The 20,520-nt window shown below is 35.8% G+C and overlaps 1 protein-coding gene and 1 long non-coding RNA gene across 2 annotated transcripts in view; both read left to right on the top strand.

Moving 5' to 3' along the window:
* Nucleotides 1-20,520, top strand: part of LOC147068242 (uncharacterized) — a 273,028-nt gene that overhangs the window by 218,032 nt on the left and 34,476 nt on the right. The window lies entirely within an intron of this gene.
* LOC147068244 (ribosome biogenesis protein BRX1 homolog) lies at nucleotides 15,132-20,385 on the top strand. Its single transcript, XM_085952136.1, has 5 exons — nucleotides 15,132-15,382; nucleotides 15,524-15,800; nucleotides 16,107-16,390; nucleotides 17,664-17,898; nucleotides 20,121-20,385. Exons 1-5 carry the CDS (start codon nucleotides 15,269-15,271, stop codon nucleotides 20,339-20,341), a joined length of 1,131 nt encoding a protein of 376 aa, XP_085808262.1. The 5' UTR covers nucleotides 15,132-15,268; the 3' UTR covers nucleotides 20,342-20,385.

The following is a 20,520-nucleotide window of genomic DNA, read 5'->3' as shown; positions in this document are numbered from 1 at the left end:
GTATGCCTTTCCTTGTCGTATGCGCTCGCTCTGCCTCACTCTCTCCCCTATCGCGTGGAAATCGTCGTATTGTGAACAAAAACACGCAATCTATCATGTAAGCTGGGGAAACCAGGAAACGTGAAATAAAGTGTACACTTCTAGAGGCTCCATTGTTTAAAATCATTCATCATTTTCAGCTAATTAATGTTCTCTGAAAATACACGTGTGCACGCGTGAGTGTAATTTTGTCAGATTCGGCACCATTTTTCTACATTCATGAGTATTTAAGAAAAATCGACCAATTCTTTAGTCACATTCCATCGGAAATACATAATGGAGATTATACTTTTATTAGTCTTCTCTAGTCTAGTCTAGTCTTAGTTTTAAAGTTATTCTTTATATCATACGTTACTTAAAACACCCTGGCAATAAATAAAACGAAGAGTTAGTAGGTAGGTACCTACATCGTGGAACGCAATTGCATTTCAATAATAATTATTTGAATGCATCTGAAAAGCATTTCAACCATTAGTGGTTTGTGAATTACATAACATGACTGAAGCTTTTAATGAATAAATTTCCCTTCTACTTCAACGTAGATCTAAATACCTACTTATATTAATTTCGATAGTATGTAATTCAGTTTAATATATTAGGCACCTAGAGTTAAATAATTATCTAACAGTCATTATAATAATAGTATTGTGTCTAACGGTGCATCGTAAAATATTATGTTTATTAATATACTTAAATTAGTTAAATTAGTAAAAAGTAATTATTATACTGAGTACGTATCTACCTATACACTATAACACTTCTTTTCTTACCTTATCTGGAATAACAGCCACTGATTGGGGCATTAAATATCTTCCACGGGCGTATTGGTGCTCGTGTGTATCGTGTTTCCTGCTCCACTTAAGGTACAAGTAGGTACATATTGTTAAAATAGAGGAAAATGTTTTTTTACGCGTGATCGATCAAGTTTCATCGATCGCATAATAATATTTGGATCCATTGATCTGGTATTTTATAAACAAATATATTATAGCCTTTACCTTAGATTTTAAATTTGCAATCAGTTATACCAATAATCGCGTTTTAAACATTATTTTAACAATAACTAATTAATTAATCCCGAGTGTATTTTTTCTTACTGCTGAAGTATTAGATACTTGTCAATAAACAATATGTATTAAATATACCTACATACCTATCCATAAGGCATAAATGATGATTTTTCATCAATATGGGCGTTTAGGCGAAATTGAATAATCTGATAAATTGTACCTTAACCTCGTTTCACACGCAGCTGATTTACCGCGCGATAAAAATCCGCGCTTTTCTCTACAATGGTTGCAATAGAGCACTATTATAACAAACTATTTAGTAACTTTCACATTACACTGAAGCGATTTTGTTGATGCGGAAGGCGGTTTTTAGCCGCGCAACTAAGGCGGTTGCTGCCGTATTATTATATAAGTCGTCAAGCGTCTATTATTATGATATGTATTGTTGTACATAACCGTTCGCACATGTTCACACACACAGCAAAATACTATATCAGTTCCCATAAGTTCTGATTCGTTTGTGATTATTTTGTTTACCTACCGTGATTGTTTGTTACCATGCTAAAATTAGTAAAATCTGCTCAACATAAAAGCGCCCGATCCACCGCCGTCTGCGGAAATTACACGCACGGAAAAATTCGTAGTGTGTGAATCGAGGATATTATGGCAACATGTACAAGTTGAAATTATTTTAAAAATACCTAGTACAAGAACAGACACTGTTATAACTATTTGAAACTCCACCAAAAAATGTACCCATCCCGCAAATCGTAGATAATAATTTTGTGGAATTAGTGACTGTCTAAAATTATTAGAGCATATTGGGTCGAAAGCTCAATAACTAGGTGACAAAATACATCCAACGACCGGCTTGAATATTTTACGGCTGCATCAGTGGTGGCGGTCGGAAATTAGAATAACTGCAAATCATTATTTTTATTTTGTGTATTTGTAACATTCATCAATAATTTCCAAAAACTAATATCTATCAAAGCGTAATGAAGTTTCTGAAATATTTTCATTTGTTACTTACAATAGCACTACAGCTCAATTGAAGCATTGGCCCGCCGCTTTTTTCCAGTCAACGCCTATTCATTATTTAACGTTTAAACAGGTTCTTGCATCGCTCTTCGCCTCCTCATCCCAGCGCATCCATGGGCACGTTAATCAATATAACAATATTTATTTAGACATACCTGAAATTCTCCTCTTCATAAAAAATGCATATTCCACAAGATCAGTGATTGTTTAATATAAACGAAAATATAATATAATATCATGTAAGGTGGCCTTAGACAAATCGCGGCTGCATATATATGACGGGTGGGGATGGTGAAACTTCCTTGTAGGTTCTCAATGCGTACCATTTTTGGTACCTATGTCTCCGGCATGCACTGGACATGCCCTGCCAAGTTCAGTCTCAGGCAAGGCCTGAACAAAAACTAACCATAACTGCGAGTAAGTAAGCATACCGCACGCCTATATCTCCGCACTACACGTTAGACTCCAACTCTAGAAATTCTATCTTACTCTAAAGTTTAGATTAAGATAGAATTTCAACTTCTGAATTAAATATTTTTGGTAAACGTGGCCGGTAAATATGGATTTGACTGATTACATTCATTTGAAAACTGCGAGCACGTGTTGATGAAATTTATTGTTTTTGTGATAAATATAAAGTTAGTAGTAATTATTTTTAGTTATTTTAGTAGAACATATTATGGTTAACTATTTTGTGTTTAAATTTGGTAGCCGTACTGAGAAGCAACACGATGGTATAACGTTTCATAGTTAAGTTGATAATAATAAAATCGAGGGTCTACAGTGCGTTATACGCAAGAAACACGGCTTCATCTTGCCGAGCAATAGTCGTCTCAAGAGTTTTACGAAAGTGGAGAGTTTCGAATCATAGCACATAATGGTATAACTATAACTCATATTATAATTGATTCTCCACATCCCACCGTCACTTACGGCTCCGTATTACGACCTCAGAAACTTCTCAAAAGTGTCGATCACGGATCAGGCCATCTGCTTTCGCAGTTAATGTCCACGATTCGCTTCCATACGCTATCACAATATATTATAAGACAGTTTTATAAAGACGAATCTTTGTCTTTTTTCCTTTGGGTACCAATTTATTTAATCAATAGATGTAATTAAAAAATCCAATTATTTACACATTCAAAAAAAGGAACTTAGGTACCTGCCTTAGTAGTAGATAACTTTATATATAAGATATTTCTTTCTTACAAAAGACAAACGTCTTGATGCCTACCTTATAGTAATTTACATCAAGTAGGAAATTAATTTAAAAAAAACATTATGAGAAAATAGACATTCAAATTGATAATAAACACGTTTTTTACAATACTATGTAATTATTTATCTAGCGTTATGTTAAAAAAGAAATCGTGAGAATTACTAATATAAGTTTTCGTGAATTGTGTTTACCTATTTTCATTTCCAGCTGCTACGAAATGCATGAAAATAAAAATTTTCTCGTGTGTTTCCTATATTATTATCAAGGACAATATTTGAAGACTTTTTTTTAAGGGGGAGGGGAACTCAAACACGTCAGCTCTGAAAAGATGGCAAAAGTTGGAGTGGCTCCATAACCGTAAATCTCTCAAAATACGACCAGGATAAATTGTACTTTTAAAAGAACGGTCATATAGGGTTAATGTAAGTGTGCGTACGCAGATTTGGTTTTTTGCCTCATAAAACCTTCCTAATTTATTTAGTATTATATTATATCATAATAATATCTAGTATGTTAAATTTAATGTATGATACGGAAATACCACGTGCTTGTCTTGTTTTTGTTTTATTATGATAATAGACATAAAAAAATTCTCTTATTGCTATGGCTTAATAATAATCATCATCGGCACTATAACCCAGTATAACCTCTGCATGCCCCCCTGGCTTGGCTGACAGGGCTCTAGCCTGGGGGCCCGGGCTCAGGTAGGACCCGGCGTGGAATCACAAATTCTCTCTAATAGTAAAAAAATATTTAAAAGCTATTTTTCTTCAATTATTTCACCTATTTAAAATTATGTGATTGTACGATACAATTTTTAATTGTGTATCGATACTCGACAACTCCATAATTCAAATGGATGTATGTATTAAAAAATACAAAAAAACACTAAATGTATACATTCATTTTATCGCGTACAGTGTAGGCACACCATTTGGAAAACGCTACTGTAGAGCGTCACACTGCCTTTATCTTTAGCGATAGGTAGGGGGGCCTGCCAAAAATCCTAGCCTGGGGGCCAGCTTCAGGATGTGGTGGCCATGAACCTCTGTCTCAAAGAAACTTCTTTAATTCCCTATGTTTGTCACAAGCTTCCTCCACCGTCTTAGTCCCAGTAATGATATGTTTTTCCTCCACTGTTCAATCACCGCATTCTAGGTCTCTTAGCACTCTTTCTCAATTGTTATATTCAAGTGCCGTTCCGGTTCGTGAAATCGGTAAAATGAATAATTTGACCGTCTGAACTAGATATGCCATATAACAAAAAATATAACACTTATTTTTATAAAATACACATAAAATTTGAAACTACGAGTATATTAATATCTTCACAAAATTTTCGAGCGCTCCGGTTCGTAAACTTTTCCATTTCGAGCACTGCCTTGAGTAGTCGGGTATCTTCCATCCTTGAGACATGGCCTGCCCAAAGAAATCGTCCCACTTTCGCGTGTAAGACATTAATGGATCACAATATGCTACGCGTATAATTCTTAGTAAGTGCGTCTTTCTTTCCATATGTCACCTTTGTCGCATTCGGCTTCGCAATAGCTTCCTTTAAAATATATCTCGCTTTTTTATATTTTGTTTATAAGGTCCTGTATTTAGGTCAATATAGGTCTGATGATGATTTTTTAGAGCTTTTATTAAGTGTTCATTATAGTAGGTACTATTTATTTAACAGAGAATTTCTTTTCAATGCGTGACCCCAGATATATGAATTTCTTGACTTAATAACTTAAACGAAGCGTAAGTATTTAATGAAGTGAATGGTGAAAATAATATAATTATATTATGCCAAACTTCACGCCTGTTCATCTTGCCTATCAACACGCACATAAAAGGAATAACATCTAGGTAAAAGATTTCGGGGAATCGCCGACGTGACGTCATCTGTCGAGCTTTTCCGGGTCGCCACCGGACGTTCGATGACAAGCATGATAGCGGACATCCGTTGACTGGATATCTCACTCAAAAAAATCAAAATGATTTAATTAAAATGAAAGTTATTAATTGAAATTGAATATTATTTTAGTTTGATATTGTATGAAAATGTTTATCACGACAGTTTACATTTAGCTAGTTACCAATAATTATTATTAAGATAAATATTTTACTTAGTAAGTATTGTTTTTTTTTCTGCATTACTCCTCACCGTAGAGTAGTATCATAACGCTCGCCTCTAAAGTTGTTGATTAAAAGTCACATCTTTTTTCAATGTGTGTTTGATTCAAAGCAACAAATCGGTATCAACTAATCCTCATAAAAATGTTGTAGGTATTCATATAACATCTCTACTGGAGGCATATCCGCTTATGAGTGAAAATTGTATTTTACCTTTATTTATCTTCAGCATCTTATTTTAACCAATATAACCTAAGTATTATATTTATCATGATCGCGTACGAAACATGTTAAACATCGTTTTTGTAATAAACTTAGAACTAGTATCTACCTACTACCTAAGTATCTGTTAATTATTATAGTGTGCCTAGATAAATAGTATTTTAGATAATTACAGATGATTTTTTTAAACTGGAAAAAAATTGTAGAAGGCAGTCTGAATAAAATATTCAAAAGTGACTTCCTACTATCAAAAGAAAAACTATCAAGGATCAATAACTAATAATACCACAACACGATAAATATAGATGTGAATTTGGCATAACGCGCAGGGATTCACTTTTGGGAGTTTTCTTATTCTTAGAAGATGTATTTTCACTTTTTCTTTCACGATACATTTTCAGTCGTTGTACGGCTGATTTCATCATTATTTCGCATGGCAAAATGTAGTTTTTCTGTTACATTACGTATTTATTTAAAAACATTGTGTAGGTACCTAACAAATCGGAATTCAGGACGTTCACAACATTGGATTCAAATTGAAAAAGGATTGGTTCTAATTAAACGAGTTAAATTAAATAATATAAATTCGATTTATTTATGACGTCAGCATTTGAAACTATCCCTTGCGAGAACTGATATTTTTGACGTGTATTGTTGGGAATTTTTGGCAGTATTCGGGAGATGTGCGTTGTCGACGTTCGCTTTTCGTTAATCGTCAGCAGGATTCACTCTACTGCGTACACATTTTTTTTTTAAATGTAGTTACGTAAATAAGACGAGTCGCCACTTCAAAAAAATAGCCACGAGTGGCTTGTGTAGAGGCTTTGCGGCTGGGCGCACTCGTCCGTCGAAATCCGACACAGCGCAGGAAAATCGAATGCCAAATTACATATATTTTCCACACACTGCTTTGCGTATGCAAAATAATGCCCCTGCCGACAGAACTGCACCCTATGCCGAAATAATTCTACGCCTAACAATGGAATATAATTAATTAACCCCTACATTTTCCATCCTTACGCATGTCCTACTGTAAGCGTAAAACAGTAGAGTATACGTTTTATAACTTTGCACTTTTTACTACACTGATATGCCTCTTTGTCTGATTACCTCGCATAAAATTAGGCCAACTGATATTTAACTGTATTAATATATGTAATATAAAGAAATTAAATAGATAAATATGTAAAAAAATATTTTTAGAATATATTATTACTAACATCATTTTCATCCTAGAGCCGGAGTGCAAAGTTATAAAGTGCAACTCTACCTAGTAAGTAATAAACCTATAAGTAATATAATATATATTATCTAATGCAGACGTCGTCGATTAATGTAACTACAAGACCATATTTATGAACGCAATTGGAAAAAACCTCAAATAGCTCATTTATGAGGAAATATCTACATGGATGGTACTTGAGTAGGTAGTTTAATTAGCTGAATCAGGGGTCGGCAACTTGCGGTATGTACTTATGATATTTTGTATGAATCCATTTTTTTTTTAAATTACTTAGTACATAATTCAGTTGATATAAAATAATTTGGGAACATTTTGATGTGCATGTAATTTAATTTATTTTAATGCAAGTTTCCATTCTGAAAAGGTTCCCTATCCCTAAGCTAAACGATTCGCTCGGTAAGCAAAAAACGTACCTATATTCAAATACCACTGAGTACAAGATTTTTCTCCTTCCCAAGTTATATAATATTATGAATATACCTACAGTCCTGAAACAGACGACCTATTTCAAAACTGTTGTGATAATCCGATGATTTCATATATAATAGGTAGACAATGTTATTTCAATCGTATATCATGAAACAAATAAATCAACGTTGAATAATCTATGTTGCTTATAATAAGAAACACTGAAGAAAGTACTGGTAGGTATATTTATGTAATCCTTTTGGAATATTAGTAATTATGTACTACCTACTAAATTTAAATTATTCATTCGTATGCTGAAAGCATTTCGACTATAAGAATGTGGGGCACTAATGAGCGGTAATGAAATGCGAAAAAACGTATATTAGGGATGTTGTATTTACTCCGGCAGGGACGGGATCTTTAAAGTCTAGGAGCTGGATACTCATCTCCTTGCTGTTTTTTTTTTTATTTTTTGTTTATTATTAGTATTATTATTATTTAAACAGGGTGCCATGTTCCACACAGCGCTAGAAATGGAAAAGTTTACAAACCGGAGCGCTCGACAATTTTCTGAAGATATTTATCAAATTTTATGTGTATTTTAAATAAATAAGTGTGTTAGATTTATTATTATATACCATATCTAGACTCAGACGGTCAAATTATTTTTTCCACGAGACGGAGCGATAACTTTACCGATTTCACGAACAGGAACGGCGCTCCGGTCCATTTCGAGCCCTGGTTGTACAACAAATTTAATTTGCAATACCATAAAGGGCGTAAACTATTGACGGTTCGTAGACAAGGAACGCCCTACATAATATTATGAGTGAATGCCCACACATCGGGAAAATCAAGAAGCGGTTGCGACTGCCTCTTCAATTTATTTTCGATAATCACAAATCCATCATATACCTACATACCGATTATAAATATACCTGCAATATTGCACTAAAGGAAATACCAAATGGCCAGTCGTTTTATTTTAAGTAAGCCTTGAGGCTCTTCGCACACGACGACCACTAAACGTTACCACAAAAACCAGGAAGTCGCTGGTGTTCAATGCAGAAGTGGTCTGGACATGACTCATGAGGATATCATGAGGGGGCGAATACGTGAAATATCACACACCAGCCAGTCTGCCAGAGGAGGGATGCACGGGGATTGGCACTCGAAGCCTACTACGCGTCGCATAAATATATCAATCCCTTCTACGGAACATCTAAGAGCGAAGCCACACGGGCGCTGCGTACGCGCTGCGTCGCGAGGCCGCTGTATTCCGACAGCGAGTGGAAGTGAGACCGCACCGCTGTTGCGTACTCACTCCCACTCGCAGTCGGAATACAGTGGTCTCGCGACGCAGCGCCCGTGTGGCTTCGCTCTTACTAGGATTGAAATGCGAAAGTCAGTCGCCATACACCAAGGTTATGAAGCCATTTTTGGTTAGTTACTTGCAGTCGGGCCATAAAACGAAAGAAATACAAAGGTCGCTGAGTGTTCTCAAATGTCACCAATATTGAATACGCGTTTCGTTCACGTGACAAACATTAATGCATATTCCAATACAAAAGTAATTTTTGAAAATAACATCATTTAACATGTGTTTAAGTTTATCCCATATTATTTTCTCTACATTCGAGAATTTATACCGTAATAATACCATTATAAACAAACTCTGAAGATGACCCACTTCCAATATTTTTATTCCATGCTACCTAAACTATTTTATAATAATATATAGCAACAAGTTTCGTCTAATGCGGTGGCTTAGTTACTCATAAATAATATAATATTATGTTATACCATTAAATATGCTGTTTAAAATAATACTGCATTTTTTAATATGAGTAATTATTACTCATATACTTACTATGTAGGTATATAATTTTAATGTTGCAGTGGTTATTAATATTTCCAAAAACCGATGCTTCCCAAAACAGTACGCTTAACACTTATTTGTACGAGAGATCTTTGAAGGAGTAGGTATGTGATTGAGCATTGTTTTCGTGGGTAACCGGACAAAGCAGAACATGATATAACAGAACATGGATAGACAGAACATGAAGAAATAGAACGGTGAAAAATCAGAACATGAAAAAACAGAACAGTGACATAACAGTACAATGAAACAATGAGTTTGCGACGTATTGAAAACCTGTGTCATTAAAAATCTATAGAACATATTAATATGTAGAGATATGACAATTTTCAATAGGTTTAAAATGTTATATTTTTCCTGAAAGGCCATTGTTCTATTTCTATTCACGTTCTGCTTATTCAAGGAACCGTTTCGTGACATGTAGTGATTCCTGCAGTCTTGTCAACTGTATAGGTATTTTGTTAGCATCTATTTTACTATAATTTTGGTTCACGTTATTCGATATAATAAGTAGGTACCTATGTATCTTAATTATTTATCCTAAAATATCTGAGCTGATGAAAAAAAAAATTATTACTAGTAGTTCTTTTTGGTAATAAAATTGGTGTGCTACCTACCTAGCTATCGATCAAATTTATTTTTTTATGTTATAATAAATTTAATTAACAGTGGCATTTAAAGATGTTGCATGATATTATCATTATCATCATCAGCCGGGATCAATCCACTGCTGGATGAAGGCCTCCCCAAGCTTCTTCCAACTCTCTCGGTCCTGTGTCGTTCGCAACCACGTATTTCCGCCGAACTTTATCAGTTCGTCAATCCAGCGGCTTTTAGGGTGACCCTGTGGCCGTTTCGTGCCCTTTGGGTACCATTTGACGACGGCATTTGTCCAACGGCCGTCTTTTCGGCGAGCAATGTGCCCCGCCCATCTCCATTGCTGTTTGGCAACGTCTATTACATCGCGTACTCCTGTCTGCTTCCTAACCCATTCGTTTCTCTTACGGTCCTTTCGCGTGATGCCCAACATACACCTCTCCATGCCTCGCTGTAGGACTCTTAGCCTTTGGACATCTCTCGTGTTGAGGGTCCACGTTTCGAAGCCATACGTGAGCACGGGCAGCACACATTGGTTGAACACCCTACGCTTAAGACATAATGGTAGGTCATTCTTGAAGATACTATTCAGACGTCCGAAAGCACTCCATCCCAGCTTTGTTCTGCGAGTAATTTCATCGTGCATGCTTCCGTCTATGAGCGCCTGCTGTCCGAGATAGACGTAGCTGGTGACTTGCTCGATTTGGGTGCCATTAATACAGATAATCGCAGGGTCCGAAAAGCAGTTTCTCATCATTTTTGTATTTGAGACATTTATCTTTAGGCCGACCGTTTGACTGACATCTGCGAGTTTTTGCATTCTACCTTGGAGGTCCTTTGGGTCTTGTGAGAATACAACAATATCATCTGCAAAGTGCAGGTGACTGAGGTGCTTGCTTCCCGTTAATTGGAACGCCTTTTTCCTCCCAATCAAGTTTCCTGAATAAGTCCTCAAGAGTAGCGGTGAATAGTTTAGGTGAAATAGTATCACCTTGCCGGACACCTTTGTTGATGGGGAATTTACACGACCGTTTGTGGCGTTTCACGCATGCTGTGGCATCACTGTATATACTGTTCAATATCGTCGTTGCGCCTGCAAAATCCGACAAACATTTTTTTGCGAAAATTGGTATTTTACGCTATGTGATAGAACAACACACAGCGGATAACCCGTTTTCTAATATCAAAGCTAGTTTAGAAAAATTCAAAACAAGCTATGTATTTTCATTTAAAAAATGGCTTCAAAATACTCTATGAAGAGACCGTTCACATATCGCATTTTAAACTAAAGGAAAAAAACTTACTATTGCGCCTGTTAATGACACATACCGGAGTTTGCGTGCCGAGTCTTGCTTCAGAACGCGGCACGCGCGTTTTATGGTCAGTCTTGTTGTGATTTGCAGCCAGGGAACTCATATCTTTTCTTAAGCTATAAAAACAGTGTGAATTTACACAGAACCGAAAAAAATTGACAAGTCTAAGTTTGAACAATTACAATTCCTAAAGTTATATATGCATCGAGATTATCATTTCTTTTACGATAATCTCAAATACTAATTTTGTTAATTACTTAGGTACCTACCTACTTACCTTTTTTATTTTTTTAAAATATAACAATAGCTATAAGAATAAAGTTTAGTTTACTAGTAGGTAGGCATTATGACTGTTTATTAATAGGCATTATTAAGAGGTTGATTTGTTTTGTTAAAATGTTAAGATGATTATTATTGTATTATTATGTATCTTGTGTTGCTTAAGAATATTACTTGGTTTGTAATACTAGTTACCATTTTTTTCTTATTTCGATAAATAAAACGTCATTTGTCAAATTTGTTTAATTATTTATCCACCTACTCTGAACACATATTTTTATTCCCCCTTCACTTGATAATTACTTATTTAGGTATATGTCAAATTTTGGTTGGGAAGATAAAGGTTTGTTCAAAACAGACTATTGGCTTTGTTAAAGATGTTTTACGCATAAAGTCAAACATCATTAAATTATGGAATCATCATTGTAAAAACCCGGTGTAAAATGCGCTGTCTAAAATACACGTACCTACTTACAATCCGCTAAGTGCTGCCCCAGCCACAAAGCGGATTAAAAGACCCAAATAAAATCAGCTATGTGTCTTTCAGCCACAAAAAAAATATTACGACCAAAGTGCTAAATATTGTATTATAAAATATCATTTATACTGAATCCGAAGTAAGGATCTAATTTTCGGTTTACTTACTTTGAAAAAAACGTGAGTCATTGTTGAATAAATCAGTTTTTTCCTTCTCCTGAACAGTTGTGTTTTTTTACATAGCGGATTTTGCAAGCGCGGCGACGATATGTTTATGTAGCGTCTGGAAATTCCTTGGTTACTAAGGGCGTCAATAATTGAGAATTTTGTGATGGAATCAAACGCCTTTTCATAGTCTATAAAACCAAGATATAATGGCAGTTTATATTCCTGGTAGCGCTCTATGATTTCCCTGAAGACCTGTATATGATCCATAGTACTATAGCCTCTTGTGAATCCGGCTTGTTCTCTTGGTTGGTTCTCGTCTAGAACTGTTTCGAGACGGTTTGAGAGTATTTTCGTGAAAACCTTGTACAGAATTGGCAGTAGACTAATTGGTCGATAGTTTTTCAGATCTTCAATGTCTCCTTTCTTATGGAGAATAATAATGGAGGCATTTTTCCATGACTCTGGGATATTCTCTTCGTGCAGACAAGCTGTGAACAAATGTGCGAGCACTTCGCTCACCGTCCTCCCGGCCCGTTTGAGAACATCGATAGTCAGCCCATCTTCTACCGGGGCTTTCCCACTCTTCATGCACATTCTAGCATATTCCACCTCTGTGGTACTAACCTCGGGAAGAGGATCTCCATATTCTCCATTCACCAGAAGATCTGAATTGATGTCAGTGTTGTCAGTGTCATCTTTGTATAGAGCGCTGTAAAACTCTACAATAGTGTCCAGTAGATGATCCCAGTTACGCACGATACTTCCATCTCACGCTTTTAGTGTCGTGATCTGCCGTTTCCTTATTGATAGATGCTGCTTGTTCTTGTGTAAGCTCCTTCCTGATGCAACAATTGATTCTACAAGGTTCATATTGAATTTACAAAGATCTTCTCGTATGTTTTTACGTAGAGTTTTGCACAGCGTGGAGTACTCGGGATCATTTGCAGCTTGTTGTTCGCTTTTCGTACTCCTACACAGCTTCATAAGATCCAACGTTTCCTTTGAGAGTTTGCTTACTCGTTCAACCACAGCAGCATCTGTCTCTTCCAAAGATTCTATAATGACTTTTGTTATTGCCTCGGTGTTTTGTAGGGAGATGGGGTCTTTTTTTCTAGATGCCTTTATGGATACCTTGCATTTACTATCGAGGTTTCTTAAGGACTTTGGCACGCAAACTACGCTACTTGAGGCTAGTCAAATGAAAATTGTGCCGACTGAAAGAATATGCCTTATTGAAAACTATTCTTCTACCCGCATCAAGGGAGATGGGGTCATTTTCAGCCTGGAAGGCCACTAGCCTGTTCTCCAGCTCTTGTTGGAATTCGACTCTGCTTCTCAAGCCTCTGCGGACTCTGGGCTTCTGCATCAGTTTGGATCTCTCACGTTTGATGTTAAATCGTACTTTACACCTTACCATTCGGTAGTCGCTGCCAGTATTAAATCTATAAATGACTGTACAGTCTAGAAAAATATCTTTCTTGACGGTAAGGATGTAGTCAATTTCGCTGGTTCGTTTTGCTGGGCTTCGCCATGTCCATTTTCGGGAAGGCTTTTTTTTTGAAGAATGAGTTCACGATGTAGAGATTGTGGTTTTCCGCAAAGTCCACTAACATGTCTCCTCGGCCATCCCTGGTGCCATGTCCGAAATGCCCGACCGCTACATCGTCCTGGTGTTGGGATCCGATTCGTGTATTAAAGTCCCCCATGATGATAGTGAAGTGACATTTCCGTTTATTTTTCAACGTATTGATTTCTTCATATAGCTCCCCAACTTCTTCATCAGGTGAGTTTTGAGTGGGTGCATAATCTTGCAAAAGAAGAATCCGGTATCTTTTGCTGAGCTGAAGTGTTAAACTTGCTACTCTGTCTGAGGAGAAATCAAATTCAACTATGCGGTCTTTCCAGAGTATGTGGATTAAAAATCCGACACCGCTTGTGCGTCCGTCTTAGTCCCATTATAACAGAGTACGACTCCTTGTCGTCTTATCTTGCTGAGCCCGACAACATCCCAATGGATTTTTTCAAGTTCTTCTTCGAGCTCTAGAAGTTTGGCATTGCTGGATAATGTTCTCGCGTTATATGTGATAATGGTCATCGGTAGGCAGTTTCCGTCTTTCCGGGGATTCTTAGCACCCTCTGCCTTCCCTTGCTGATTTGCTGCCGTGATCAGTGTCAGGTTGGCCTCCGGAGAATAAGGGCCGAGATTTTCGTTTGTGTTCTATGGGGGTATTTGGACATAACACACCACGCTGTCCAAACGGGTTGGTGTGTGGTTTTCTGTCTGGGTTTTCCTTCCCGTAGCTAAGTGGTCTCTCGTTTTAAGGCGCCAGAGTTTCGCCTTCACCCTTCTCTATTAGCTACATATGGGTAATACTTTCATAAGACACACCACATCTGCATTGCCCGGGGGACGCCGCGTGGAGGCTAGAGATTTGTTGGCTATCTGTAGGATAGCGTCTCAACACTTTATAGTAATGTACCTATTGGCATTAGTGCATTTCATCGAGGCCCTAGCCAACCATTTGCCCTCCGCATGATATTATAAAGGACCAAATACACTCTAAGACGATCGGGAACATATATGTCAAGAGCGTTTTAGTGTCTATGATCAAATCTATGCCATTCCGTTTAAACATAAGCGAATATATGACAAACAAGTCTATGACAGAGGCGTGATAAGGAACGAGTGTCACATAAAATTATCGAGGTGTTTACACTGAGCCTAAAAACTATTACATTGAAGGCGTCACTCAATGACACAGGACGCCAACATAAGAAACGGTTTTTTCGGCATATATATGACCGATCGTCATAGAGTATATTTGAGCCATAATGGAGCCTTTTGAGGTTTCTGTATAATAAAAAAACGCCAAAAGGGATTACATTTCTCAACACAAAGTAATCATTCTTGACGATCGTCACTTTCAAAAAGGCCTTTTTAAAAATTCTTTTATCAGGCAGATTTCTATATTTTTTAATAATTTCAAATTTTCGATGCAATCGACGCTGCCAACCATAGACTAATAATATCAAATAAACCTATTGTGTTGCCAGCTGCTGTCGACCGCCAGTACCAACCTCTCAAATTAAAACTTAAAACGCCGCAAAACGCGGTCATAGATAATATACGCGCGATCGCGCATGTTGCTGTCAGTTTGACTTTTAGGTTATATTTTGTTGGAAATATTTGTATTACCCCATTGGGTAACTAATAATTCCAATTAAAGTGAGGAAACATACATTATAATAATGGCGAAAATAAAAGGTACCAAGAAACCACGAAAAAATGTTGAGAAAGTAATCGAAAAACCTGTTGAACTTCCACCGGCGACACGTTTTTCGGATGATCCTGCACCTAAAAAGGTTTGTAAATAATGATGTTAACCATAGTTGCCTAAGCCAATGCCGAATCTTCTCTCTTTTGGTTTTTATCTAGTATTTTCTTTATGTATTCATTATTATCACCTCTAATGTTGCCTAATAAATTGATGTATTCGATCACAGGACAAGTGGATCAACCGTCAACGGGTACTTGTTTTTGCTTCGAGAGGTATAAACCACCGCCACCGACATCTAATGGAAGACTTAAAGAAACTTATGCCGCAACATAAACCAGAATCCAAAATGGAACGAAATAAGAATCTGTTTGTTGTTAATGAGATGTGTGAAATGAAAAATTGCAATAAAGCTATGATGTTTGAGGGACGCAAGAAAAAAGATCTCTACATGTGGTTCTCCAATGTTCCAAATGGACCGTCGGCCAAATTTTTAGTTGAAAACTGTAAGTAGTAATAATTGTTATTAAAATCACCAAAAGACCATCAATAGGTCTGCAATGAAAATGTCAGTAAGTCATTTTACCAATAATTCTGTTGTAACATTTAAACCAGATTATCAAATTTACACGTAGTGGTAAATTCAGTATCCGTCAGCAAATATTATTTATTTGTTTTAGTTAAATATTCACAAAACACATTGTCATTACGTCTTCGAAACCGGTTATACTATGCATTTTACAAAACTTTACGGAACTTGCTTAAATGCTGCTTTTCATATACTAAATCTTGCATGACCATTTCATTTTCAGTGTACACCATGGCCGAATTGAAATTCACAGGAAACTGTCTCAGAGGCTCGAGACCAATCCTATCCTTTGATGAGAGCTTCACATCGGAACCGCATCTTGTTCTTCTGAAAGAATTATTGATGCAAGTCTTCGGTGTGCCCAAACACCACCCTAAGAGCCAGCCTTTCTTTGACCATGTTTTCACTTTCACACTCCTTGATAATCGTATTTGGTTTAGAAATTATCAAATACTGTCTGAAGATGGAGGGTTGGCTGAAGTAGGACCTAGATTTGTCCTCAATCCTGTGAGTTGAATTTTTTTTATTCAACTTTAGTGTTTCTGAATTTAAAAAAAGGAAATTACTATATGCATAAAAATGAGCCTCCAGACAGGATATCATCTCGAGATTGTTAAGCCAAAAGATCGTAATTGACAACTTGCAACTTGATACAATCGCAATTTTCACCCAAAAAAAATAGTTAAAATATTATGTACCTCAAAAATGTAAAAGAAATCTTTTTGTGGGTCTTGGTCATCTCAAGCATCTGCCTCCATCCAGGAGGTCAATTTTTGAAACAAGCTGTAGCAAACAGCTTGCTTCGATTTTGTATGAAACATTTTCGATTCGATTCGATTTTTACAACTGCATCCAAGTCACAGAGGCTTTTGAGTTTCACACGCTTCCCCGGTAAAAGCGCTAGTTTGTCTCTGGGGGTAGTCTATTTTAATTTTGACAGATTGAATGTCGTAATGTAACATCGTAAGACTGTTATTTATTGTCTTTTGGTTTTAATTATTATCGTTGGAAGTGTTAAATTCTTATTTTATTTTATTATTCATATCTTTTGTAATATAGGTACGTACATACATATTTTATTAATAGATAGGTATTAGGTTTGTAAAATACATCTGGAGTTTTGTTTACATTCTCTTATTTACCATTGTAATATCAATAATATTAGGTATCTATAAGGTAAATAATAAACGTAAGTAGTTTGTTTAAGGATAAATTAGCTATGTACTTTTAAGAATAGGTTGTTTTATTAATGCTACTATAACAGTTACTAATAAAATATGATAACGTCATTAACATATTTTAGGTTATTTTCTTGTTTACATGTAAACTTAGCTCTCATTGACTGTCATGGAATCCATAGACTAAAATATGATGCAAACTCTTACGCGATCATAAATTACACCCAATATTTCTGTTGCCTTTTTGGACACCGTTCGAAAGCATTATGCTAACTTTTCAAACTACTTCACGTTTTCAAGCAAGTTTTCATATTTTATAATACAGCTTGTTTCAAAAATTGGGCTTCATGTCTGTCTGTCTGTCTAAAGCTGCTTCCTTCCAGATTTGGATACCCAAAGTCCAATTCGACATTACCTCTACATCTTGTATGAAATCAACCAGACGTTGACCAAACCCAATGCCCATCCATCTAAGTCAGCCAAATTCAATGGACTGTATGATGTAAAAGAAACGATATCCGTTATTTATGTGACGTGGTATAAGATGCATATTTAATATAAAGAAAGAAGTTCGAAATTAATTTATTTTATTATTCAAATAGGTAAAAATATTCTCTGGATCATTTGGAGGCACTACATTATGGGAAAACAGCAAATACATCAGTCCTTCAAGATATCGTCAATCGATTACGAAGAAAGCTGCGTTCAGATATGAAAACAAAGTACAGCAGAAGGCTGAATACGAAGCATCCAGACCAGCTACTGCTTACCCCGAGATACAGAGTCTGGATATATTCAGTGGCGATCCCACTGATATTGCCAAAGCAGAAATTGAAGGTAAATCATTATTTTATCCTGTTTTCCCACAGATGGGATATTCAATTGGTACATCTAAGAATTCACAGTAAATTAATTTAAAATTGCAGCATCAGACTTCAGCAAGTTTTTATATTTATAATTATTCCTTACTTTCACCCTGACATGCCTCAATCAAATCAATATTGAGTCATATGGCAAACACAAGGTCGTGCCACGTCTCGCGCCTCCCACCATGTGAAACCTGTAGTGCATAAATCGTTTTTGTAGCACCGCACAAGGGTGCGGAGTGTCCCACTTTCTGGCGGCATCCGTAACACATCTCCCAGCCACGTGAAGTGTCTATTTGTGACTTCTTCAATAATCGAGGGCTGCTGTGTCCGCTCATGAACTCGACTGTTAGTAACGCGGTCCTACAATTGTACCACTAAGATGCAACTGATCGTGTACCTACCAGCTGTTAACATCATTTACATAAAATTTATCACCTAAGAGTCCTAAGAAATACATTTAAAATCTTTGTGTATTAACTAAGAAAAATGAATGTTCATTACTCTTTTCATAATTGCAATTCTTGATGACGATTACACAACATTGTTAGTGTGGTTGATTGGTAGCCATAAAATAAATATTCTTTACGTCGGCCTGTTAATATTTTTTGGAGCCCCGTTTTGACATTTTATTACAATGTACCTTGGTATGACATGTTGTTGATTTTTTATCTAAATATTCTAAATAATAAGTAATTCATTATATAAAAAACTTGTACTTCTAACACTATGCAAGGCATTTTTATATTAGAGCAGCCATGACAAATAATTCTAATGTTTTTGCATTCATTGTTTATTTACATGTGTTTTTTTTTATTCTACAATCTACATGATTATTCATCTAACTTATTATTTATACTTATATACGTTACGCCAAATGTGCGAAATTGACTATTACATGAAATGGGCAAAATTTTGCCTAAATCATGAAAAATGCAAGCCCGTTGCCTTATTCATGAATTAGGCAAAATATCTGCCGAGTACGTGAATTCGGCAGTAAGTTTTCTGCCTAGTTCATGCATTGGGCAAATTAGATAGTAGCGCTACGGTGGTGTTTTTTGCAACTAAACCAAATGTGTCAAATATCATTGATTATATAAAAATATACCAATCGATGCAACAATGACATTCATATCCATTTGCTATGCCCAAAAAAAATCTGGAACTATATGATAAAGGAAGAATTTTATTAAAAGGTATTTTCGCGATTTGATTCGTACTTGGGGTATCAGTCGTGCAATGGTCGATTGTTTGTTTGTGATAGTATGATTTGATAGTTTGTTAACACTTGTTAGCTAACCTCAAAATGGACATTCAGATTTATAAAACCATCCGTATTAAATTTACTTTTTCTACTGTCATGTTGACAGTTTAAGAATTCCATACCCTGGCGAATTCACGCACTCGGCAGATAATTTACCTAATTCATGAATAAAGCAACGGGCTTGACTATTACATGAATTTGCCAAAATTTTGCCCATTTCATATAATAGTAAATTTTGCACATTCGGCGTAACATATATCATTAATATAAGTAACAATATATATATTCATATTAATAATTATACCATCCATTCATAGGAAATTATAGTTTCAGTGTTTATGTTAGCAATATCTGCACATTAAATAAGTAATAAGAATAAATAAACAAATAAGTTCAGTTTTATCAATGACATTGACTGCTGAGTAGATAATTACTTTTAATTATCACATATAAAATGCATGATAATTACATCGATCGGCCGCGTGATCGTTACGCGCCAGGTGCGTCTTCAGCGTCCAATGACTTAATGGACAACGCACTCAGCACAGTAGACTAGTAAGTAAATTCGCACATAGCGACATTCGCACATGTATAAGTAGACCTCACGTGACAAAATTTCGCAATTTCCATTATGCGATATCACCTTTATTGTAATGGCGTTAAAACAGTGTTTCTAGTGTCAATGTTCATTTGAGCGAATGATATTGATATTAAAATATGAATTATGCCATTCGGCAGACCCGACAAAAGAGTGAGTCATTTTTTTTTCCAGATGCTTCGTCCATATTAATGTCATTGAGTTCAATATACATATTTAGGTTCAATCTCTACATAAAAGACGCTTTCTTCAATGGCTTTGATTTACATTACACACACAAATGTATTCTTTAATATTATCCTCACCATCTTATTATTTTGTTTATTTTCAGAGGATTTGAAAATGGAAAGAGAGGCCCAGGAAGAAGAGGACGCAAAATCGAAGAAAGCAGCGAAACTTATGAAGATGAAGCAGAAGAAACCGAAAAAGGTTGAGGCCGCTAAACCTCAAAAACAGTTTTCTATTAAAAGGAAACAATTTAAAACAAAGACGAAGTTTTCTAACAAAAACAGATTGAAGGGTAATAAAAAGCCAAGGTCCAAGAAAAATTGAATTATTCCAATAAACTTATTAAACACATTAAAAACTTATGAATACATTCTGTTTTATTTTCTACCCAGTGATTCCATATTTCTATCTATGAAAAATAAAAATGAGGTATCATTAACCTGATCCGTGCCACCAATGACATTATTAATGGACGACTCACTCAATACAGTAGTTAGCAAATA

Source organism: Rhyacophila brunnea, unplaced genomic scaffold (assembly GCF_057557595.1).
Source record: "Rhyacophila brunnea isolate RB1 unplaced genomic scaffold, BYU_Rbru_1.0 scaffold_3, whole genome shotgun sequence".
In the NCBI taxonomy this organism is placed as follows: Eukaryota; Metazoa; Arthropoda; class Insecta; order Trichoptera; family Rhyacophilidae; genus Rhyacophila; species Rhyacophila brunnea.
This window is presented reverse-complemented; position numbering and strand designations above follow the sequence as displayed.